The sequence below is a fragment of the Vidua macroura genome, chromosome 1 (assembly GCF_024509145.1).
Source record: "Vidua macroura isolate BioBank_ID:100142 chromosome 1, ASM2450914v1, whole genome shotgun sequence".
In the NCBI taxonomy this organism is placed as follows: domain Eukaryota; kingdom Metazoa; phylum Chordata; class Aves; order Passeriformes; family Viduidae; genus Vidua; species Vidua macroura.
The window spans coordinates 2,709,392-2,731,326 of NC_071571.1; the positions used below are offsets into that span (position 1 = coordinate 2,709,392).

The 21,935-nt window shown below is 45.9% G+C and overlaps 1 protein-coding gene across 1 annotated transcript in view; it reads left to right on the forward strand.

The window, feature by feature from the left end:
- The window catches only part of OBSCN (obscurin, cytoskeletal calmodulin and titin-interacting RhoGEF), a 168,714-nt gene that overhangs the window by 143,089 nt on the left and 3,690 nt on the right, over nucleotides 1-21,935 (forward strand). The window contains exons 92-111 of the mRNA XM_053972858.1: nucleotides 1,719-1,842; nucleotides 2,168-2,301; nucleotides 2,642-2,754; nucleotides 4,441-4,609; nucleotides 5,128-5,209; nucleotides 6,330-6,530; nucleotides 7,054-7,114; nucleotides 7,736-7,813; nucleotides 7,949-8,121; nucleotides 8,664-8,690; nucleotides 8,985-9,137; nucleotides 9,851-9,896; nucleotides 10,335-10,412; nucleotides 11,281-14,857; nucleotides 15,426-15,548; nucleotides 16,514-16,624; nucleotides 16,742-16,909; nucleotides 17,402-17,524; nucleotides 19,736-19,906; nucleotides 21,162-21,282. Of these exons, the coding sequence (XP_053828833.1) occupies nucleotides 1,719-1,842; nucleotides 2,168-2,301; nucleotides 2,642-2,754; nucleotides 4,441-4,609; nucleotides 5,128-5,209; nucleotides 6,330-6,530; nucleotides 7,054-7,114; nucleotides 7,736-7,813; nucleotides 7,949-8,121; nucleotides 8,664-8,690; nucleotides 8,985-9,137; nucleotides 9,851-9,896; nucleotides 10,335-10,412; nucleotides 11,281-14,857; nucleotides 15,426-15,548; nucleotides 16,514-16,624; nucleotides 16,742-16,909; nucleotides 17,402-17,524; nucleotides 19,736-19,906; nucleotides 21,162-21,282 (5,833 nt within the window). The remainder of the gene's footprint in view (nucleotides 1-1,718; nucleotides 1,843-2,167; nucleotides 2,302-2,641; nucleotides 2,755-4,440; nucleotides 4,610-5,127; nucleotides 5,210-6,329; nucleotides 6,531-7,053; nucleotides 7,115-7,735; nucleotides 7,814-7,948; nucleotides 8,122-8,663; nucleotides 8,691-8,984; nucleotides 9,138-9,850; nucleotides 9,897-10,334; nucleotides 10,413-11,280; nucleotides 14,858-15,425; nucleotides 15,549-16,513; nucleotides 16,625-16,741; nucleotides 16,910-17,401; nucleotides 17,525-19,735; nucleotides 19,907-21,161; nucleotides 21,283-21,935) is intronic.

The following is a 21,935-nucleotide window of genomic DNA, read 5'->3' on the forward strand; positions in this document are numbered from 1 at the left end:
TGCAGCTTCTGTGTGACTAAAACCAACTGTGTATGTGGCTGTGTCTTGCCAGAACAATTCCTTTGTCTTTCTGTTGTTTTTAAAAAATCATGGATGAGCGACAACCCTTCCACTCTTCCTCTGCTTCTGCCATAGCAACTTGTCTAAGCTGTCTCTGTGTCAAGTCAGAATCACTGTTCTCCACCACTGTTAACTCAAAGGACAATGCCAAGTAACCTTCAGCCCTCAAACTCCAGAAAATTCCTTAAAAAATAAATATTCTTACTTAGGAAGAATAAAAGCTGTTCATGGAATCAGACCCAAAATAACAGCATATAAAAAAATGTCAGGGCTTTAAAAACTTTTTTCCTTTCTAGTCGCAAATCATCTTTGGAAATAATCCTCTGGTGGAGTGGGATGACTCAAAAATCCTATGTAAAATGTCACCGAGCAGATTATTCCCTCAGTCACAGCTAAAGAGAAAATATAGTAATGAATGAGATGGTTTGGCAGGTCTTTCATCTGTGCAAAATGAAACTGGTTATGGGAATTATTTTAATCAGATGGAGACTTGACACCTCTCTCTGTGATCACATGCCTTAAATAAAAAGGAGGTAAATATTTCAGTAAAATATTCCTACCTGCTGGGTAGAAGACTACTCTGGATTTAACCTTTTCTCCTTAAATGAAAAAGGAGATGATGCACTTTATCCTACAGTGTAATTCCAGTGGTCAGTATCAAAAGACAATCAGGTAGTTTTGGAATGTGAGATCAAATCAGGTTTTGAATTTATATCTGATAAAATAATTAATAATAAAAGAAGAAAAATAACTGAAACGGCCATCAAGCTGCACCACTTTTTTGGTTTCATCAAGCCCCAGATGCCAAACCTTGTTCTGGTGTAAATCAGAGCTGTACAAGGATATTTTCCAGTAGAGGTGCAGCAATGCTGATGCTAAAACATCACCAGGTCCTCTGTAAGAGTCCATATTACTTCCATATCAACCATATGGTCAGCCAGGACCTGCTTTGACCACCAGCTGACGTGGATGTGAGCTCACTCATGTCCCTGACGCTGTCTGTGATCACAGCAGTGAGTCAGGAACTGTTCTAATGCAAAGCTGAATGGAAGAATTCATATGGACAAAGCTAACACTGGGTTATTCCCTGGAATGCATTTCAGGGGTGGACCTGGCAGTGCTGGGCTATGGCTAGACTTGTTTGTAAGGGTCTTTTGCAACCTGGATGCTTCTGTGATTCCATGACTTCCTCACAGCCATGAGCCTGTGGCAGGCACATCCTTCTCTCTCTCGGGATTTTTTCATAGAGGTGCACAGAGAGAAGAAAGAAAAAACAATTTATGTTTCTGCTCCTTGCTTTTCCCATGTGGGATGTTTTTGGAGAATTGTTTACCTGGGGTGATTTCTTGGTTGGATTCTGGTGAGGATTGTTTGAGCCTGATGGCCAATCCAACCCACCTGTGGCTGTGTGTGTTTCCTTACAGAACAGTCAGTTTAGCCCAGTCAGCCAAGTGCCACCACGCTGGTGCTGTCCAACCCCTTTGCTTCGTGTGCTCTTTGCAAAAGTACCAAATTCTCCTCTAACCTTCAGTGGCTGCACCCAGCCGAGGTCAGGTGGGCTCAGCTCTGGCACCAGAGATGGCTCCAAAGGTTGGCTCTGGGTTTTGGGTGTGGCCTCATGGGGTGGCGTGTCTAACTTGCCCAATTTCTGCTGCCAGCCAAAGCACAGAGGCAGATTCCAGCTGAAGAGCCAGGGGTGCCAAAGCCCAGCCCTGCTCCTTCCCGGGAAGAGGAGGCTGCTGGAGGGGAAAGCGCTCGGGAACGCGCTGTTCCCATCGACAGGTAAATACCCACCTCCATATATCCAGGATATCCATGTGGATTTCTGACTCTGGTGCAAGAAAAGCAAGTCCTCTGTGGTGGACTCAGTTTCTTGTAGGTTTGTCGTTGTTTTCAGAATCCTGGTGACAATGCTTTGTCAAAGAAGGGCAAAAAAAAAGGTTGGAAAGAAATTAATCCCTCCCCCCACCCAAACCAAAATTATTCCTGTATTAATTTTAAGCAAATAACTCTTTGTCTGCTGGTTAAACAGATCAATGGCAGGGTGTAATCCTGCACTTCTTGTATGTGCCTATGCCATGATCTTTTCTCTTGGGTTTCTTGATAGAACATCCCCAGATGCAGGGGCAGGAGGCTGGTACAGGAGAGAAGGAGACGTGGTCTGGGACGTGCACAGTGAAGTTTATATCGAGACCACAGAAAGAACTCGTGTCTATAAGACTGAGGAGAAGACTCCAACAAGTAAGACCAAACCCTGTTTCCCTTTCCCAATCCCATGATTCTCACTGCCTTCTCTTTTGGAAAAAAACTCCTGACTGTTTTAGTATTCCAAATTTTTGAGTGGTAACTGTTTATTAAACAAAAAGTAATAGGTAAGTGTGAAGATAAGAAGCCTAAAAGTAATGTCAGCATGAAGAACCCCAAATACATTGCTGTTGTACCTCTTGAGTTGACTTTAAACTATTGTTACATCCTATATGGCCTGTCCTATAAATCCCATTGAGTAACTCCAACTCTGTCAGCACGCTGGGAATGAAGTTTCAGTTTCATTTCCATGCAGCAAATGCTCTTTTCTCACCAGGTCCTCCCTACATGCAAGTGACAATAGAGGACGTGCAGGTGAACTCTGGGGAACTTGCCAAATTCCAGGCAGTCATTGAAGGAACCCCTCAGCCCACAGTTTTGTGGTTCAAGGTGAGTGCAGACTCTTCTCTGGCTGAGAGTGAGGACCATAGGAGGGAATGTAGTGCACAATTCCACAGGAATTTTGTCTGCCCTTTCCTCCCTCACCTCTCACACGGACTCTGGATCGTGTCTGCAGAGTTGTGGGACCAGCTGCTCTCACTGAACCACCACCTGTGCATCCCACCCTGTGCTGTCACCGTGTCCCCCTGCAGAGAGGGCAACCAAGATGGTTTTGGGGACCAAAAAGAGCAGGAAGAGAAATTGCTTCTACCTGAGCGCCACTGAGATGTGTGCTGCAGTCTGGGGGCAGCAATGGGACTGAGGGTTGAGTGGTTTATCCCAATTGTTAGTGTGATTCCAGGCTCTGTATTTTTCCTGCAACAACTTAGTAAAATCAATGTGAGTAAGGATAATGAATATTCTGTAGAAGGGAGAGAAATTATTTATTAATCCTTAGAATATTGTTGTCATATCTTGCTAGAGCCTCCCTTGCAGGCTGAAGAGCCCCAGTCTGCTGTCAATTCTCATCTGGAAGCTCTTACAGAGGACACTGATGATGATGTACCAAATAGTGCCACACCATGGGCAAACCAAGCATTTATCAAATGATGCTTTGTGTCTTATCCGTCATTTCTTCCCTAATAATTTCTAGTATCTGGCACCTTTAGCTCCCACCAAGTGCTGGGCTGGTGCTGCTGTGGAGTGATTTACTCTAACTTAAATTTTTGTTACAGTTTTATAAGGAAAACTTCAGAAACAGAGATTTAGGTGGGAAAACGGGATTGCATCACTTCATATTTGTGGTATTATGTGCATATAGGTACATATTGTATTATATATTTTTATCTTGCATTTTACTGTCACAGGGACCTTTTACAAATGCTCACAGTCTGCTCTGTGTCACACACACTCCATCCTGCCCCTTTCTTCATAGCATTTATGAAAAAACAGAATCACAGAAACATTAAGGTTGGAAAGACCTCCAAGATCACTGAGTCCGGCCTCTGACAGACCACACCTTGTCAACCAGACCCACATCCAGTTGTTTCTTGATCACTTCCAGGGATGGTGACTCCACCACTCTCCGGGGCAGCATTTTCTCTGTGAGGTTTGCTCACATAAATAGTGTGTGTTATAGCTCTACTCCCACATTTGCTTCTTGAAATGATGCCTTGTGAAGGCTGACCTAGAACAGAGACCAGACAGAGCTAAAGAATAAATCAGGGATTTATTAAAAGGATCTCCTCCATGGATCCACCTTGGGCAGCACCAGAGCCCAGCCAGGGCTGCACCCAAGATGAACCAAAATGGTCCCAAAATGCACGAGCGCTCCCGGGGGCTCTCACTGGGATCAGCTCTGCTCCATTTGCACCTTGCAGTTCATTGTCCCATTCCAGCTTTAGCCCAGGCACTCCCATCCTGCTTGTTTTTCTCTCTCCAGCCCACGCTGTTTGTGCTCTTGGGCCTGAGATTTGGATCATTTGTCCTTGGTCCCCAGTTGGAGCAGGAATTGTTTTGTCTCCCTGCTCTGTGCACAGAGCTCAGCATCCCCTGATGTGAAGCCCAGACCCACACACTAAAGCAGGACAGAATGTGAAAATAGAAAAGCTCAAACCTGAGGCATCAGAGGAGTGGAAACCTCTGTTTTTTCCATCTTGGCTTTTCCAGTGCCAAAATGTCATTTCCTTCCCTCAGGGCACTTCACTGCTGACAGACAGCGACAGGGTCCATCAGGGGAAGGAAGGAACAACGTATTTCTTGGTTGTGGACAATGCTGCCTTGGAAGATGGTGGTGTTTATACCTGCGTTGCCAAAAATGCAGGAGGGGAGGTTTTGTGCAAAGCAGAGCTCGTTGTACGTGAAGGTAATGCCACCCTCTCACCTGTGAGGGAAATGCCACCCCCTCAGCTGCAGGAGTTGCTTCCACTGCCATAGCAATGAGTAATTTGTTGCAGTGATGTTCTGGTACCTGTATGGAATGCGTTCTGTATTCCTGTGTGGCATTTATATATGACCAGTGTGGCAGGATCCAGGATAAAATCAAATCACAGAATCCCAGAATGGTTCGGGTTGGAAAGAACCTTAAAGATCCTCTAATTCCAACCCCCTGCCATGGGCAGGGATACCTTCTACTATCCCAGGTTCCTCCAAACCCCATCCAACCTGGCCCTGAACACTTCCAGGGATGGGGCAGCCACTCCTCTGGGCAACCCCAAAGTTCATTTTGACACATTCTTCTTATCAAACAACTCCACTTAATTCTCCTTAGAACTTTATAACACCCCTCTAATTTTTTCCTGCCTTAAATTGTCCTGCACATTTCGCACTATTGGCAAGGCATTGTTGTCTGAATATTTGCCCTTTTGTTTTTCATTTCCAAAGCTAAGAAAGATGAAGAAGGAAAGAAAGTGGCCACCAGGAGAAAGCTCCACTCCCATTATGAGGTTAAGCAGGAGATTGGAAGGTAAATGAATTTTCCAACTCTACAGCATCACTGCCAGGGAATATCTCATTGCCCATCTGAGCTGCTGAGGCAGAGGTGGGTCCTGAAAAGTCTGAAAAGGTGCAAGTAAAGGCAGAAGTTGGAGGTCACTCTAAGGTGTGCTGGGGCAGCTCCAAGCAGAAAAAGCATCCAAAGGCTCACAGATTAATGGCTGGATGTGGCTTCTTGACAATGGGAGCATCCCAAGCCCGTCACATCGGGTCTGTCCAAGGGATGCAGGAGCACCAGCATGAGCCTGCATCAACTGCAACAGCTTTTCCCTTGATGGGAACTGTGGATGTCTCGGGGTTCAGAAGGTCGAGGTGACCCCAAGATCGTAAAAGTCCTTGTTCCCCAGCCCGACGCAGCCAAAGGAGTCTGGAATGCGTCCGATTGCGCTTCCAAGGTTGTTTATTTCTCCTTATCTGTAACTTTCTTTCTCTGACCTGCCGAGCTCTGCTTAGCAAGGAGGCCACGGCATTCTGCCCCCTGAGCCTCGGGCACCTCTCACCTTATATACTCAAAACTACGTGTCTGTGTTTACAATTTATTACCAATCCCTATCACCCATGTTAGACTGTGAATCTCTGCCTTGAACCAATAGAAAAGTGCCACCATCACAGCAAGACATGGAGGACAAGAAGAAGGAACAGAAGGCTAGGACATGCCCAATTCCCTCCATCTTGACCCCCTGAATTATATTCTAAAAACCCCAAATTTCTACTTTTCCACCCTGTGTTAGTTCAAATATCACACTACTCAAACCCTTGTGGCTTGTAATTCCTCATACAAAGTTGGCAGCTTTTTCCACGGGCTAAAATCAAAGTCACAGATGTTTTCGACTTCATGCCAGGGTCCCCGAGACCCCTGCCAGGGTCTCAAGACAGCCAGGGCAGCCAGAGGGATGTCCTGGACTCTGGCAGGGAACACGTTGCTTCCCTTTGGAGACAGCCAGGAGAGGGCAACAGCACCTCACACACAGCAAAATGAGCTTCTCGTGCTGGAGAACTGAAGCACCGAGCAGCAGGGAGCTGGCAAAGGCCAGGTGGGGGAAAATCTCTGCCCAAGTCTGATCCGGGCTTGTCCTTTGATTCCTGCACAGGGGCTGCTTCAGCTTTGTGAAACGGGTGGTGCACAAAGGGAACAGGGTGTCCTGTGCTGCCAAATTCATCCCTCTGCGGAGCAAAACCAAGTCTCGAGCTCATCAAGAGAGGGATATTCTTGCCTCTCTGTCCCACGACAGAATTACCAGGCTCCTGGATGAGTTTGAAACACGAAAAACGCTGATTTTGATTCTGGAGTTGTATCCTTTTCTGTGCAGTTGTCTGAAGAGGCTAGGAAGTACTGGGTATTATTATTTATTAAATATCTAAGTAATTAATAATTTTTGTGGTTTTTCCTGAGTCAAAAGGACACATGCAATTCTTCTCTGCACTGCAGGACAGCACAGCTCTGTGAGAGCCCTACTGCAGTCCTCAGCTTCTGCTGGGTGAGAAAAATTACTTGTATATACAAGTGTGAATGAGCTGTTAAGCACCAAAATCATTTCCTGACATATCTGGAAGGTATGAGCTCTGTTTCTGTGAGATCCAATCCAGGTGAGCATGAGGGAAATGCAGAACAGAAACCCCAAAATCAACAGGCAGATTTTAGCAGAAGTGATACAGGGTTTAGACCAGCCCAGTCTCTTCTGCAGCGGAGACTTTCATGATGATCCCATTGCCTGAGATCACCTCCTGAATTCTGCTGTTGGCTGGATGGAAGAGGTGCCAGAGTCAAAATGAGCTTTTCCATGTGGTTCTGTTGTCCCTTAATGCCACTGTCAGGTGCTCCAACGAAGAGCTCCTGGACCGTTTATTCAAGAAGAGCGTGGTCACTGAAGCTGAGGTAATTTCTCATTTGAAAGCCCAGAGCTGGTTCTTTCTGCATTTTCCTTTTGGAATATGAGAAATGTCTTTGAACCAGTGTTATTCTATCAGAGCAGAATCAGCCTTTACCATGTGCTCCTAGCAACTTTCATTGTTAGTTGGGTTTCTTTGGGGAATAACTACAATCAGCCAGGGGGTTTGACCACCAGGATTGCATTCAACCTAAAAAAAAGAGATTATATTTGCTCTCTTGCCATAATTTCTTTGCTATCTGTCATCTGGAGCCCCTATCTCCACATACTTAATACCACTTTATCCCCTTGCAACTGTATTCTATCTACTCCCTTTCTGTCTTTAAAAGAAAAGCTGAAATTATGGTTTCTAAGGGATTTTTTTTACATCCTTGGTGCTAAAAGTTCAAAATGTTTCACATCTCCCATCTAGTAGCTAGGTGTCCAATATTTATTGGTAAAATCAAATTTTTTTTGATAAATTTTCAGAGGGAAACATCATAGAATGGTTTGGATTGGGAGGGACCTTTAAAGATCAAATCTTGATGAAATCAGGGACTCTCCTATTTGTTCTCCCTGATTAATAATTGTTTATTTATTAATTGTTTAATAATGGACTCAATTCTCAGGTCAAACTGTACATCAAGCAAATTTTGGAAGGAATCAAATATCTTCATGACAACAACATCCTTCATTTGGACATCAAGGTAATGAACAATGACCAGTCTGGCTTTTCCCAGCCTTGTGCTGGCCAGTGATTGGGTGTTCTCTCACTCTTACAACGGAAAATACTCCCTGCTCTCAAGAAAAATTCCCCCATTTAGTTATTTTTCATTCAACAGCCATTGAATATCCTCATGGTTTATCCTGAGAGGGAAGACCTGAAGATCTGTGACTTTGGATTTGCCCAGAGGATCACACCCGTGCAGCCTCAGTACAGCAAATACGGCTCTCCAGAGTTTGTTGCCCCAGAAATTGTTTCCCAGTCACCAGTGTCAAAAGCAACTGATATCTGGTAATCTCTCATTTTCCCAAAAAGCTTTTCCAGGCCCTCAATGGCCTGAATTTCCATTAGCTGTTAATTAGTAAATGGAGCAGTGATAATAACACAGGAAACCAAAAGCGAACGCTGACAATCCAAAAGCCATCAAGGCTCTTTAAAGCTCCTTCTGTCTAATTTTTTTCAGCCATAATTGAACTCTGACTGTTAATTAATGCAAAGGAGCATCTTGGAGGAGATGATCTCTATTCCAGGCAGCAACTAGAGGGAATGATCCTAAAGGGCTTTCTAGAAAAGGCAAAAGAAATTTTAAAAAAGAAGTATTTTGAGTCTTTTCCTCTATCTGTGCTTTAAAAATGAAGGATTGCTTGAGAACAATTTTTTAAAAATATTGAAGGGGAAAAATTAATGGAAAAAAAATATTTTGGGATTTATTATTCTTGAAAGATGAGGAGAAGGTGATCTTGCTGTTGCAGGGTGTCTAGTGGTAGGAAGAGGGGCTTGAGAAGGATGGAAAAATAGTGACAAAAATGACATTTGTGTTCCTCTCTCCTCAGGGCTGTCGGAGTCATCACGTATTTAAGGTAAATAAATCTTGGAAACACTCCCTCAATAACCCTTTGTCCATCAGAACCCTCCAGTACTTTCAAGTGAGGGATTTGAGTGGAGCATTCAGTCCTTCCATAATAAGGACAATTTATTTTGTGGTTTCCTCATTTCCTGGTTGCTCCTCATGAATGTTGCAAGTCCCAGGCATGGAGTATTTAAAAAAGTATTTAAAAGTATTTACGAAACCCATGTAAGCATTTGTGCCTCTATCATTTGAACAGAAAATCTAAAACCTGTCTCCTTTCGTTTTATGGTGTTCAATAAATAAGCCTCACGTGCAAGTCTCCATTTGCTGGGGAGAACGACAGGAAAACTCTCCTAAATATCCAGAACGGGGAAATTTCATGGACCATTCCTGATGTTGTTCACTTGAGTGAAGATGCAAAGGACTTCATGAGGGGGATCCTGCAGCAGCACCCCAAGTGAGTGCCCCCCTGTGCTTCCCTCTGTGCAGAGCTGTTGGTGTCTCAGCAGGCAGATCCCAGCTCATCATTTGGTTTGAAAAGCTGAAAGTTGAGTGAGATGTGCTGCATTTTCCCCTAATTCTTCCTTATTATTCCCCATTACCCAACCCACAACTCGGATATTTGCCAAATTGGCCTCTCTCTGGTGTGGTGATGTCCTTGCTCCCTGCCTCCTCCAGGCTGAGGAGTTTCTGGAATGACACAGACGAGTGGGAAGAGCACGGACTGGTACGGAGGGAATTAAATAACATTGACCACATTCATTAAGCAATTTCAAGCACAAAAGTTGGCTTGAAGGCATATTTACAGACATCTGATTTTCATTTAATTCCCACTCTTTCTGCCTGCTGCCAAAGCTATTTTCACTCTGGCAACCCAAAGAGGCAAAGTCACTCCCAGAGCTGCTCTGGACACCCTTGAGACCCTGCAGAGAGCCATGAGCATCTGTGGGGAGTGTCAGACTGAAAAAGGAGGATGTTTTCCCCTCAGGGGAAGGAAACCTTGAGTTGGAAGCTGCTGCTGTCTTTTTTGCTTCTCTGCTCCAAATCAGCATCCCAAGGACACAGCCCTGAGTGTACGTGGGTGTCTGCATGCAGCAGCACCTTCAGGAAGATCAATCATTGCTGTTGGAGGTGATTTCCTACTAAAATGTCAATCTCTTCTCTTACCAGATCCAGGCCAAGTGCTTTGGACTGTCTTTCCCACAAATGGTTCATGGTAAGTTTGTCCTGGACCTTTATTAGACAATTTTCCCTAATATCCAGTCTAAACCTCCCTGGTGCAACCTGAGGCCATTCCCTCTTGTTCTATCATGTCAGTACAGAAAGGAAACTGGCCTTGCAGACCAAAGTTTATATTCCAAAGCCTTAAATCACTAAGGAAAAGAGTCAAAAATTGCCAACAGCAAAAAGGGTTTAATGACAAGTATTGAACAGGTCTTGATTTAATCACTGAAAAGCTGATTTTGTCTGCAATTTAACTATGAAAGGACTGCAGCATTTGATCTGCTGTAACTTTCCTAAATTAAACAACTGTGTAAAGAGAGAATTCTTAAAAAAAAAAAAAAAAAACAACCCAAAAAAAACCACAGAAACGCCTCAAGAAATGAAACCAGGATTTTCTAACCAAAGGTTTTCTTCTCCTTCCACCTGGCAGCACAATGTCCCTCTTGAAGCAGCTCATTTCATTAATACCAAACAGCTCAAATTCATTGTGGCTCGGAGCAAGTGGCAGGTGAGTTGCCCCTAATCTGTGTTGATTCTGTTTAGTTATATCTATTTTTAATTGCTGAATAATTTAATATTATAACTGATGATTTAACATCTGAATCTTTGAAAATCTTTTGGGCTAGGACAGCAAGCACAGCAGAGATCTGAGCATGGCTGGGAGTTGGGAAAAAGCCCAGGATGTGTCAGGAATTAATAATCTAGGCTTTTACTGCCTGGAACCCATGCAGGTGCCTGTAAGACACAAGGTTGTGTCTAAGTTAGGTGCCCTCAGCTGCCTTTGCAATCAGAGCTGAATTACAGACAGGTGCCAAGAAAATGCCTCTTTTCCTGAAGTTCTCTCAAATAATTGGATTGATTCCCTTCTGAACATGCCAGTTTCTCTCTGCTGGCTTGAAGGAGAGGCCCAGCTTCAGCTGAGATGCCCCACATGGCAGAATTTAGAGCAGAGGGATCCCATCTCCTACACTTGGTAGGTCTTCTGCTGGCCTAAGTCACTGTAGGTTGTATTGCAGTCAAAGGGTTTAAATCCATTTACTCCAGCAAGTCTCTCCTCTGATGTTTTCCATCAAAAACTCCTTTCCATCTGCTTTGAGTGGCCAGATTGACTCTGGAAATCTCGAGAAGAGTCCTATTTCCTCCCAGTCACCAAAGCAAGTGTGTTCCCTGAAGCCAATTTAATTTCATGACAGTGAATGAGGGAAGAGGAAGATTTGGAGAGAAAATGAGGCCTGGATTGGTGACACGTGCAGAGGGTGGCAGTGTCTCATCAGACTCATGGGTGTGGTATTTAGGGGTGCAGGAGTTCATTTTGGTGAGCCATACCCTGACCATGTTCCCATCTCCTTTGTGCCGTGTCGTGTTTTCCTTCTCAGCGCTCCCTGATGTGCTACAAATCCATCCTGGTGATGAGGTCCATCCCAGAAATCCTGGAAAAGACCCACGACAACAGCTCCCTGGCCATCTCCCGACACCTCATTGAGGAGAGCACTTCATCCAGCACCAGCGGCTCCTCTTCGGACAACGAGAACTCCAGCTTCCCCAAAAAGAGGCACTTTGGCTCCACCCCCGACCTGCACTTGCCCGTATTTGATGCCCCGAGCCATCCCGAGCCTCTGAAACGTGCAGGTGAACGGGAGCACTCCAAAAGCTCCATCCCTCCAGTAAAACCCATGAGGAGGAAATATGCTTCGATGAAGGCTGAGGTGGGGGACAAATCACCCACAGAAAGCAAAGAGCTCATGGCGAGTATCTTACAGGAGAAAGAGGAGAAGCTCCTTCCCAGCCTTCGGGGAGAGCCATCCCAAAAAAGTGGTGCTGCTGAGCCTTCGTCCCTGAGGGCTTCCACAGAAAGCACATCACTTGTGCATCAGAAAGAAAAGCCAGGCACACCTTTATCTGAAAAGGACAGAGGTGAAGAGGCAGGGGAAGGGACAGAAAAGCCATCTGCCTGTGTTCCCAGGCAGAGCGTCATTAAAAGCACCTTCTACAGCCAAGCAACTGAGCTGCCCGCGAGGCCGCCTTCGTCACCAGGCAGGGACTTCAGAAGGCACCTGGACAGAGCCAGAAGGACTTTCCGGAAGGCTGGGTATTCAAAGGTGCCCCTCAGTGGCCTCCGTGAACCCCTCCTTGAGCAGTTTGAGCTGGAAGAAGAGGAAGAAGGAGGAGACGATCGCAAAGAAAGTCTGCTGGGATCCTTGACCAAATCCGCGTCGTTTGACACTGCCAGGAAGCCACCACACCCTGCCATTGCTGGTGCCAGCCGCAGCCGTTCCCTGGATGACTACAGGCTGAGAGCCTCCAGATCCTTGAGGGAACAAGATATTTTGGAGGAGGACTGCGATGTATTGTCCCAGGAAAGCTGCCCTGAAGGCAGTGATCACTGCGACATTTCCGCAGGGCCTGGCAAGGGATGTTCTGCGGGCACAGCAGAGCAAGGGGACATCAGGAGAGCCAGCAAGGATTGCCCAGGAGAGAAACCCTCTCCCTCCACACACTGTGAGGGGAATGGGTGCCCACCTGCTCTTATACAACAGGTAGAGGGACTTCCAGTGTCACCTCAGAGGAGTGAGAATAGGAAGCGTTTACTGAAGAAGTCAAAAGCCACTGAGATTGAGGAGGACGTTGAATGTTTGGAAGGCAAAAGCCCCATTCCAACTGCCCAGTGCTCAGATGTAACAGCACCATCAGCTCCAAAACGTGAGAGCACGGAGGGTAAATCTGCTCCTGGCTGTGCCTCTGACTCTGCTTTTCGGGAGGGCAAAGAGTCCATTTCAACCCTCACACAGTCAGAGACCACCCCAACATCATCTCCTCTGAGTAAGGGGGGTGTGTGTCTGCCCCAGGAGCCTGCTCCCACTAACACCCACCCAGATCTAACAGGTGGAAGCTTGCTTATCAAAAGGACAGCCCCAGCCCCACCTTGGAAAGACAAAAGGCAGAAACATTCAGATGAAAAGGCTTCTGCTCATGGCACTGCTGAATCTGAACTCATGGAGCATGAGAGCTCTGCTGTTCCAACAGAACAAACAGAAACTGATTCACTTCCAGTATGTAAAGACAAAAGTGGGGAAATTCCTGGGAAAAGTGTTCCAGCAGCAAGTGTCATGCTGGGCAAACAGCCAGGTACCCCCACAGCTGGTGAAGGTGTTCCTCAGAAGCTGAAGATCCATAAAGATGTGACATCTGCTGTCCTGGAAGATGCAGAAGCAGCTGTTACAGGAATCACTCCACCATCAGCCCACGGTGATGAAAGCCAAGCACACAAGAAGGCTCCTCTTCACTTAGACACAGCATCAGCTGTCCTGAAGGCAGAGCAGCTCGCTGTCCCCAAAATCCCACCAGCAGGATCAGTGCCAGCTCTGGTCTCCGCTGGAGCACAGCAGGCTCTCAGCAAGGAGAAACTTGCTGCTCTGAGGGGTAAAAGCTCAGCTGTCACAGGAGTTGTTTCCAGTTTGGCCCATGAAGGAGCTGAACCCCAGAAAGTTCCTGAAGGCCATGGCTCAGAGCCTGCTGCTCTGGAGAGCAGACACCCAGCCAGAGCTGCGTCCCCCCAAAGCACTGTCCTCCCTCAGGTCTGGGAGGGTGAAAATCAAGAACATCCAGAGGTGTCAGTTCACAGGGAGATGAGACCTGTTGTGACAGCAAGTGGAAGCCAAGCAGCTGGACAAGTTCTGGCTGCTCCTTTCCCCGAGGCTGGACACGGAGTGCTTGAGCAGCACAGGGCTGGGATTTCGGATGGTCTGGAGAGTGGCAGTTCAGGTGCATTAACTGCTTCACAACCAGAAGTTGCTCCAGCTTCAGCCTATGAACTGGAATATGAGGAATATCCAGAGGTTTATGGCGAGGGTGGAGGCATTGCCTTAGAAAGTGGAAGATGTGATGCTGGCAAAGCCGTCCCACCGCTGCTCCGCAGGGGTCACGGTCAGGAGCTGTCACACCACAGATCTTCTTTTTACAGTGACGAGGAGTCTGCTGTGCTGGAGGGCTTAGTGGATGAGATGGTTTCCCTTTCTGAGGAGATGAATGTTTGGGCAGAGTCAGTTTCTGGAGAGAAGGGAAGCAGGAAGCACATTTCTCCTCACAGAGAGATGTTCTACAAAGGCAGCCAAGCACACGTGGACACCTCCTTCCCTTCTGTCCAACAGGGTGGAAGAGGAGAAGTCGCTGAGCAGGATGACCTTGCAGAACCCTGCCTTGCTGTGAGTGAGGAGCCAGGAGTCCTGGAAGAGCAGGGAGCACAGACAGTTCCTCATGAATGTGAGCACCTGGAGGACTTGGCATTTGAGACCTCCCCTTCCAGCCCAGAGAGCGTTTCCTCCACAGAGAGCTTGGACACTGCAAGAAGACCCATCCACGTGCCAGTGATCAAGGACACTGGCAGACACCCAGAAGTGTCTCTGGTGAAAATCAAGGACCTGTCAGATGAAACACCCAGCCCTGGCAGTGGCCCCCAAAAATTTGACATCTCGGAAGTGGAGCCTGCCTATTTGAATTTCTCGGATTTGTACGACATCGTCTATTTTCCATTTGAGTTTCTGAGCTATAAGAAGCCTTCGCCCAAACCAGTTCCTAGACGGTTTATGTTTCTTGGTGAAAGGGCAAGGTCCCCTCCTGCAGGACACCTCCATAAGGATAAAAGACTGTGCATCAGGGAACAGGAAGACAAGAACAGGAAGAACCGTTTGGAAATATCCGAGGATTCAAAGGTAGCTAACTTATTAGCCATGGGGAAAGGGGCAGAGAGCCATAAAGAATTGTATAGCTCCCAAAAGGACTCCAGTGGGAAGCAGAAAAGCTCCTCCCACACCAAGCCTGGACTCTTTAAGCCGTATGCAAGGTCTCATTCAGTGGAGCAGTCTGTGGAGCAGAGTCTGAAGAAGAAAGTAAAAGCTTCTGTTGCCCATATTTCAAGAATCCTAAAAGGAAAGACATCTCCTGAGCCAGAGGAAGGTAATTATTTCCCTCTGTTCCTTCACAGATTTGCTGCCATAACTGGGCTCTGCTACAGCTGCCCTTTTCTTTTTCCCCAGCATGTTTGAAGCAGTGGTTAGACTGGAATTGCAAATCTGGCCATGGCAGGCTCTGACATCAGTAGTCTCCACCATCATCTGGCTGGCTTCAGTGCAGAGTCAGCTGGGTTAACCCACTGATGGAAGGGGCTCAGATTCCCTGATTGAGGTTGCACAGAAGCAGATCAGGGCTGGGTGATGCTTTCCTTGCTGCAGTTGTCATCTGACCATGGCAAATCTCTCAGGTTAAAGTGACTGGGAGAAGCTGAAGTCACCCTGGTTACTGGAGATGGGGATCTGTCCTTTCTTCTCTGCCATCCCTGGATATTCCCTGTTCTTCCAGGACACTGTTCTGTTTGCAGCAGCTGTCACTGACTTCCCTGTTAATCAAACTCTGGTTAATAAGGGAACCTGTGACTATTTAAGTGTGAAGGCAGAACTGTCACTGCAAATAGATGCCACGGGGAGAAGGATGGCCTTGAATGACTTCTCATCCTTTCTCACAACAGAGTTTGGTGAGCTGGGAAGTGAGGCAGCAGAAAAGGAGCTGTTAATTGGGGCTGAAGGATCTCTGAAGAGGAAATCAGCACTCCCTTCATTCAAGCTACCAAGCCTCATTCCAAAGGAGAAAGGTATTGCTGTGCCAGGAGTCATTGGTTTGTTTTACCCTCAGAGGGTGATTCAGCAAAGAATTGCTTTTCCCCTGGCAAGTTTCCCCTTGGCTCCATCAGGAGCATTTTCTGAGGTCATGTTACTGTCCCAGCATTCAGCAGAGCCCAGACAAACACTGGGAAGGGCAGCTGTGGCAGGCTGGCAGCCCTTGGCCACTGTGGAGAAAATCCCTGGAGAAACACAGAAGAAAATATGAGTTCCCCCTTTCCCATGGAGATAGGAGCAGATTTGATGCTCTACAGGGTTTTTTCTTCTTCAATATCCATCTTTCATGTCTCCTTCTCTCTTCTTGTGTTGTCTTGATCACAGAATCATTTAGTTGGCAAAGACCTCTAAGTTTACTGAGTCCAGCCATTAACCCAGCACTGCCAAAGCCACCAGTAAACCGTGTCCCCAAGTGCCACACATCTGGTAAATCCCTCCAGGGATGGTGACCCCCATTCCTTGATAACACTTTCCATGAAGATATTTTCCCTAATATCCAAACTAAACCTCACTTGGGGCAACTGGAGGCCATTTCCTCTTGTCCTATTTGATTCCCCTCATCCTTGAAATTCCATAATTCGGTTTTGCCCCCACGTTTAGGTTCGGCCTGAGGAAAACCCTTGCTGTGACAGGGTCTCTCTCTGCTCTGAGCTGTTCTGCTGCTTTAGCTGTACCAGAGCTGGGCAATGCAGCTATTCCCCATGGATTTTCCAAGATCCATCTGGATCTGTCACACTCTCCCCATGGGTGAACAGGGTTCCTTCACCTGTGTGCTCTGTGCCCGGGCGATTCTCCAGACGGTGGTCAAAGGAATGAGACACCATGAACCAGAAAGGTTCTTGACCCCATTAAAAATGCTTTCTGATGTCCTGCAGGGATTTGTTTTCCAGGCAAAGCTCTCCAGGCCATTCTGAATGCCCACTTTCCCCCCTCTCTGCAGCCCCGTCGTTCGTTGAGGAGCTCATGGACCAGGCTGCGGCCGCCGGACAGTGCGTGACGCTCTCGTGCCGGACGGCAGCTCACTCCTCCCTGCACATCAGCTGGTTCAGAGGTGACACTGCCATCCCTCCAGAGAGTCCCTGACCCCCGGGACAGGCCTGCAGCGAGAGCTTTGAACACCTTGGTATAATTTACAGCGTGCTTATCTCTCCCATCTCCTGCTTTGCAGATGGGATTCCTGTCCAGAGCAGCAGCCGGATCCTCATCTCATCCACGCTCAAACACTTCCAGCTGTTAACCATTCTCTCTGTTAATGCTGAGGATTTTGGTATTTACACCTGTGTGGCCACAAATTCTCTGGGCTCAGCATCCACCTCTTGCGTCATAAGAAAAGCAGGTGAGAGAAAGAGTAGCTACAGAAATGGATATTTAAGTAATTTTGTCCCCAGAAATATAACCTATTATAACCTTAATCAATAATATATATATGACCTTAATAAATATATATAACCTTAATAAATATATATAACCTTAATAAATAATAATAAAACCTTAGAGGTGAGATTTCTGCACATAGGTGCAGAGGAAGATCTCTCCCTCGCTGTGGCCCACAGCCTGTGCATGGTTCATTCCCTCTTCTTCACTCTTTATTTTTTTCTCCTGGATTAAGAGCCACACCAAGACAAAATCTTAGTAGTGAGTTTAAATTAGGGATGGCAAAATTGCTGTTCCACTAGCTGTGTGTATATATATGTATACATAAAAAACATATGCAGGTTTTATATATATATTTAAATAATATCTGCAGCTGAGACATGCTGGGTGTAGAGTTTTGTATCACAGCAGTGCTGCTGTTAACACTCATGGGGTTTGTGCCTCCTCTCCACAGAGATTCCCCCCAGCCCTCCACCCCCTGACATCGTGGAGGTCTACAAGGATGGAGTGCAGGTGGTTTGGAAACCTGTGGAAACCAACACCCCTGTGCACTACACTGTCCAGTGCAAGACTGAAGGTAAAGTGCTGTCCTCATGCTTTGCAAGGAACATCTTGGTTTGTGTGATCTCTTCACCAGCTGGATATTTTATTGTTATTCAGAAACAGCCTGATTTAACTCCCCAGTTTAGAGTTAGGAATGGGATTCATACAGCTATCATTTAACCATCTAAAAGTTAGGGGTTGTGCTGGCTAAATCAACCTGGAATTTACATATTCATACCAAGGCTTTGCTAAAGTGTGAATCAAAGAAGGCTGTGTGGAAGATACAACCAAAAAGTGAGCAGCTACAGGAGAAAATGCCTGGTCTGATATGCAGCTCTGAGTAATCTGACAAAATTAGACACTAATGAAACAACATCATCCCAGGCTCAGTCTTGGAGAAAGATGATTTATCAAACAGGCAACTTATCCTCTATTGAACAGCTGTGCTTTCTTTTTCCATTGACTATGGAGGCAGCTTAGGGCAAAGAGCCAGGACAAGATAACCAAAGTTTGACAAAACTGCATCACCCCTTTGATATTCTCTTTTGAGGCTTGGTCCAGAGGCTGATGGAAGTCATGGAATGGTTTGGGTTGGAAGGCACCTTAAAAACCATCTAATTCCAGCCCTCCTGCCATGGGCAGGGACACCTTCCACTGTCCCAGGCTGCTCCAAGCCCCATCCAACCTGGCCTTGGGCACTTCCAGGGATCCAGGGGCAGCCACAGCTGCTCTGGGCACCCTGTGCCAGGACCTCAACACCCTCTGAATAATAAATTCTTCCTGACATCTAATCCAAGTCTCTCACAGTTTAAAGCCATTCCCACTCATCCTTGTCACTATCTGCCCTTGTTAAAAGTGAATGTTTTCCTGTTTAGTTACAAAAGCTTTGTATCAAATCCCCAAGGCTGTTCTGCCTCTCTTGGGATGGATTTGCTGTTGTTATTATGAGTGTGGTGTCTGATAGCAATTCCTGCTGCAGCCACACAAACACAGCCTGGATTCAGCTGCTCCATGTGTTCCTTCACTTAATTCTCCAAACAAAACAAGCACACAAACCCTCCCTTCTGGATCAGCATGGGCAGCAGCTTTCTGCCCTTTCCCTCTGGAGCTACTTTGAGTCACTTTGCAAACACTACTTTCTTTATTCCTTTTGACACAACTGTAGGAGAGATTTTGGGGAGGACACAAACACAAGTTCTTCCAATTAGGAAGAAAAATGGGGAACAGCATCTACAGTTTTCCACTGCGTTCTGTGTATTTGGCAGGAACATGCAAAATCCTGCTCTCCTGAACACAGGAAGATTAAAATTAGCAGGAATAAATTCCTTGTTTTATCCATTTTTTTTTTGAAAACGGGCTTTTCTATGCTGCTTCTGCACATATTTTTCTCTATTTCTAAGCTGTATCTGCTCCTTCTTGCACAAACAGCCCCCAGTTCAACCATTACCCTGCAAAATCATTGATACCTTGGGTTTGGGTGGGGAATTGCTGCTTATCCAATGGTTGGAGGCTCTTTGCCAGATTTTATTTGAATGGAAGGATGGGTTTGATCTCAGGCAGTTGCACAGAGCTGGGTTCAGCCTTGAGCACAGCAGCAAAACAGAGAACAGAGCATCATGTGGGAGGAATGCTGATTAAATGTTTACTGGGGATTTTCTCCTTCCTGGCTTAGTCCCATGAATAATGAGTCCAGAACGTACCTACAATTCCAGTTCCATGAGAAATCATCTGAGTTTCATAAAAGCTGGGTAAAAAACCCATGTTTCAAACACTGAGTTTGCTGGGATGGTGTTTGTGGATGGTTCTGTCCAGGAATCCTGCACCTCATGGTCTCAACTGGATTCAAGACAGGGACAACAGGAAAAAAAAAAAAAAGTGATTTATCTTTTGTTTGGAGTTCTTGATGTATGTTTCCAGTAGAGTTTGGTGGCATGAATTAGATAAAGAGAAAAAATACAGGAAAATTTCACCATTCCTCTGTAACAATATTGGCACAACTTGGAATTATCAGATATAAACCAGATGATTTTAGAGAAGAATGAGACAGGTAGAGTCCCAAAGTTGGCCATGGTAAGTTGGTTTCTCCACATTCCCAGCACATAAATAAAGCTGGTGGGGGAAAAAAAAAATCAGCAAAAAATCAGCAAAAAACCCACAACAAAACCCCAAATCTCAAAAAGCCTCCAACCAATTGTGACCATGTTAAAATGAGTCCTGATCTCTTTTCTCTCTTCCCTTGGTTAAGATGGGGAGTGGACAACTCTTGCTTCTGACATCACCGACTGCTGCTACTATGCCAGAGATCTCACCCAGGGCTTCACCTACCACTTCAGGACAGCCTGCACCAGCAAGGCAGGGATGGGCCCCTACAGCGACCCCTCTGCCAAAGTGAAAATTGCTGGGAAGGATCACATGGGTGAGACCAAACACCAAGAAAACTTTGGGATTTTCCTGCATCAAACCCGCTGCATCCTTGTAGGTGTGGGCCCAGAAGCCAAGAGCAAGAGAATCATGGCCAATTCCACTTGGCTCAGGGTTGTTTTGCATCTAAAATTAAATTATTTTCTTATTATTTTCTCGTTCTGGACACAGGGGAATAGGTATAAACATATTTAAAGCCCCAATAAGATAACAACATCATGTAAATACAAACTGTGTGTAACTATATACAATTTAATAATAAAACAGAAACCTGGGAGCTGTAGATTACCTGTTGAAGACACAGTTTTGATTTGAGACTATGAGGAAATGGGTCTTGTACAATAAATATTTTACTGGAGGCATTTATCTACTGCTATAGATCTTACACTGGTGAAAACTCTGGACTTGCTTATATTACGGACTAAATCCTAAATTCAGTAGTAAACTTGTCTATTCTGGAGTTTTCCATTGGGAAATATTGTCCTTCCGTGGTGAATTTTCCAGCTGTATTTTGTCTCTGAAGTATAGAAATCTTGATTTACTGATTTTGTCCCCTGATTGACTACTTTGTACTGCACATATGTTTTTAAAATTAAGAGATCCATGGCCCCGCTGCAAACATATCCTCATGGCAAAGGAAATGTCCTTTCTGTAAAGAAACAGAAGGATGCTCTAGCTGGAATTTCCTCCCAATGGAGAGGATTGCTCTGTAAAAATCAGTTCACAGAGGTGTTTTTAACTCACCCCAAGTCCTCTGCTTTCCTTTTTCTCAGGATTTCTTATCATATCTCAGTGTATTCAGCTTTTCCAAACAGATGCTTTAAAGGGATGCTTTAGTATTTCAGGGAGTGCTTGGACACAACCACACGCCAGAACCAGAGCAACAAATTCCAGCTGCTGCTCTGAAATGCCCAACCACTAGGAGTTTCTAATTTCTTGTCAGTTTTTACCATATCCTGAGGATTTGTTGTGAGAGAAAATAAGAAACAGTGGCTAAGATGTTTGATACCATAGCACACAACATAGAATCCATCTCATTCTGTCTGGAGTGGCCATACCAGGGAATTTTGGGCTGGACAGAGCAGAATCTGTTGCATTCCAATAGCACTGGCAGCCACAGCTGGAGCACAGAGTCACCTGGAGAAAGCTCTGCTTGTCATTGTTCACAGATAGCAGGGGAGGCTCAGAGAGGCTCCAGTTTCCACACAGAGCTGTTTTCCCATGTAAACCCTGTCCCTTTCTCCCTGCAGAGCTTCGTGCTGCCACGCAGGAGTTCCCATCAGCTGCCCCTGAAGAAGAGAGTGAAATGATCACACCTCCTGAGCCCTTCCCAACCTACCAGACCTACGCCTTCCAAACTGAGATCAAAAGGTAGAGAACCCAGCTGAGTTCTTAATGACCCAGAGGGAAATCCCACACGTGATGGAGCAGCTCTCCTACAAAGAAAGGCTGAGAAAATCGAGGTTGTTCAGCCTGCAGAAGAGAAACTTCAGGGTCACATAACTGCACTTTCCAGTACCTGAAGGGAGCCTACAAGAAAGATGGAGAGAGACTTTCCATAAGGGGATTTAGGGACAGGACGAGGGGATGGCTTCAAACTGAGAGTAAGTTTAGATTAGATATTAGGAAAAAATTGTTCCCTGTGAGGGTGGGGAGGCCCTGGCACAGGCTGTCCAGAGAAGCTGTGGCTGTCCCATCCCTGGAAGTGCTCAAGGCCAAGTTGTTTTACCACCCTTACTGTAAAAATGACTTCTTCCTCATATCTGGCCTAAATCAACCCTCTTTTAGTTTAATACCATCCCCCCTTGTCCTGTCACAACATATATGCTGGGCAGGGAGGCAGCCACTTGATTTATCATGAAATGAGCCCAGGGCTAACAAAGTTTCTTGTCCTTGCTGCACCAATCTTTGCAGACACCACTTCAGTCAGGGTGCTGGGATTCAACTTTCTCTGCCTGGAAGAAAGACACTGATTTCTGTTGCCAACAGGGGTGGTTCTCTTGCTCTCTCCTCTCTCTCCAGAG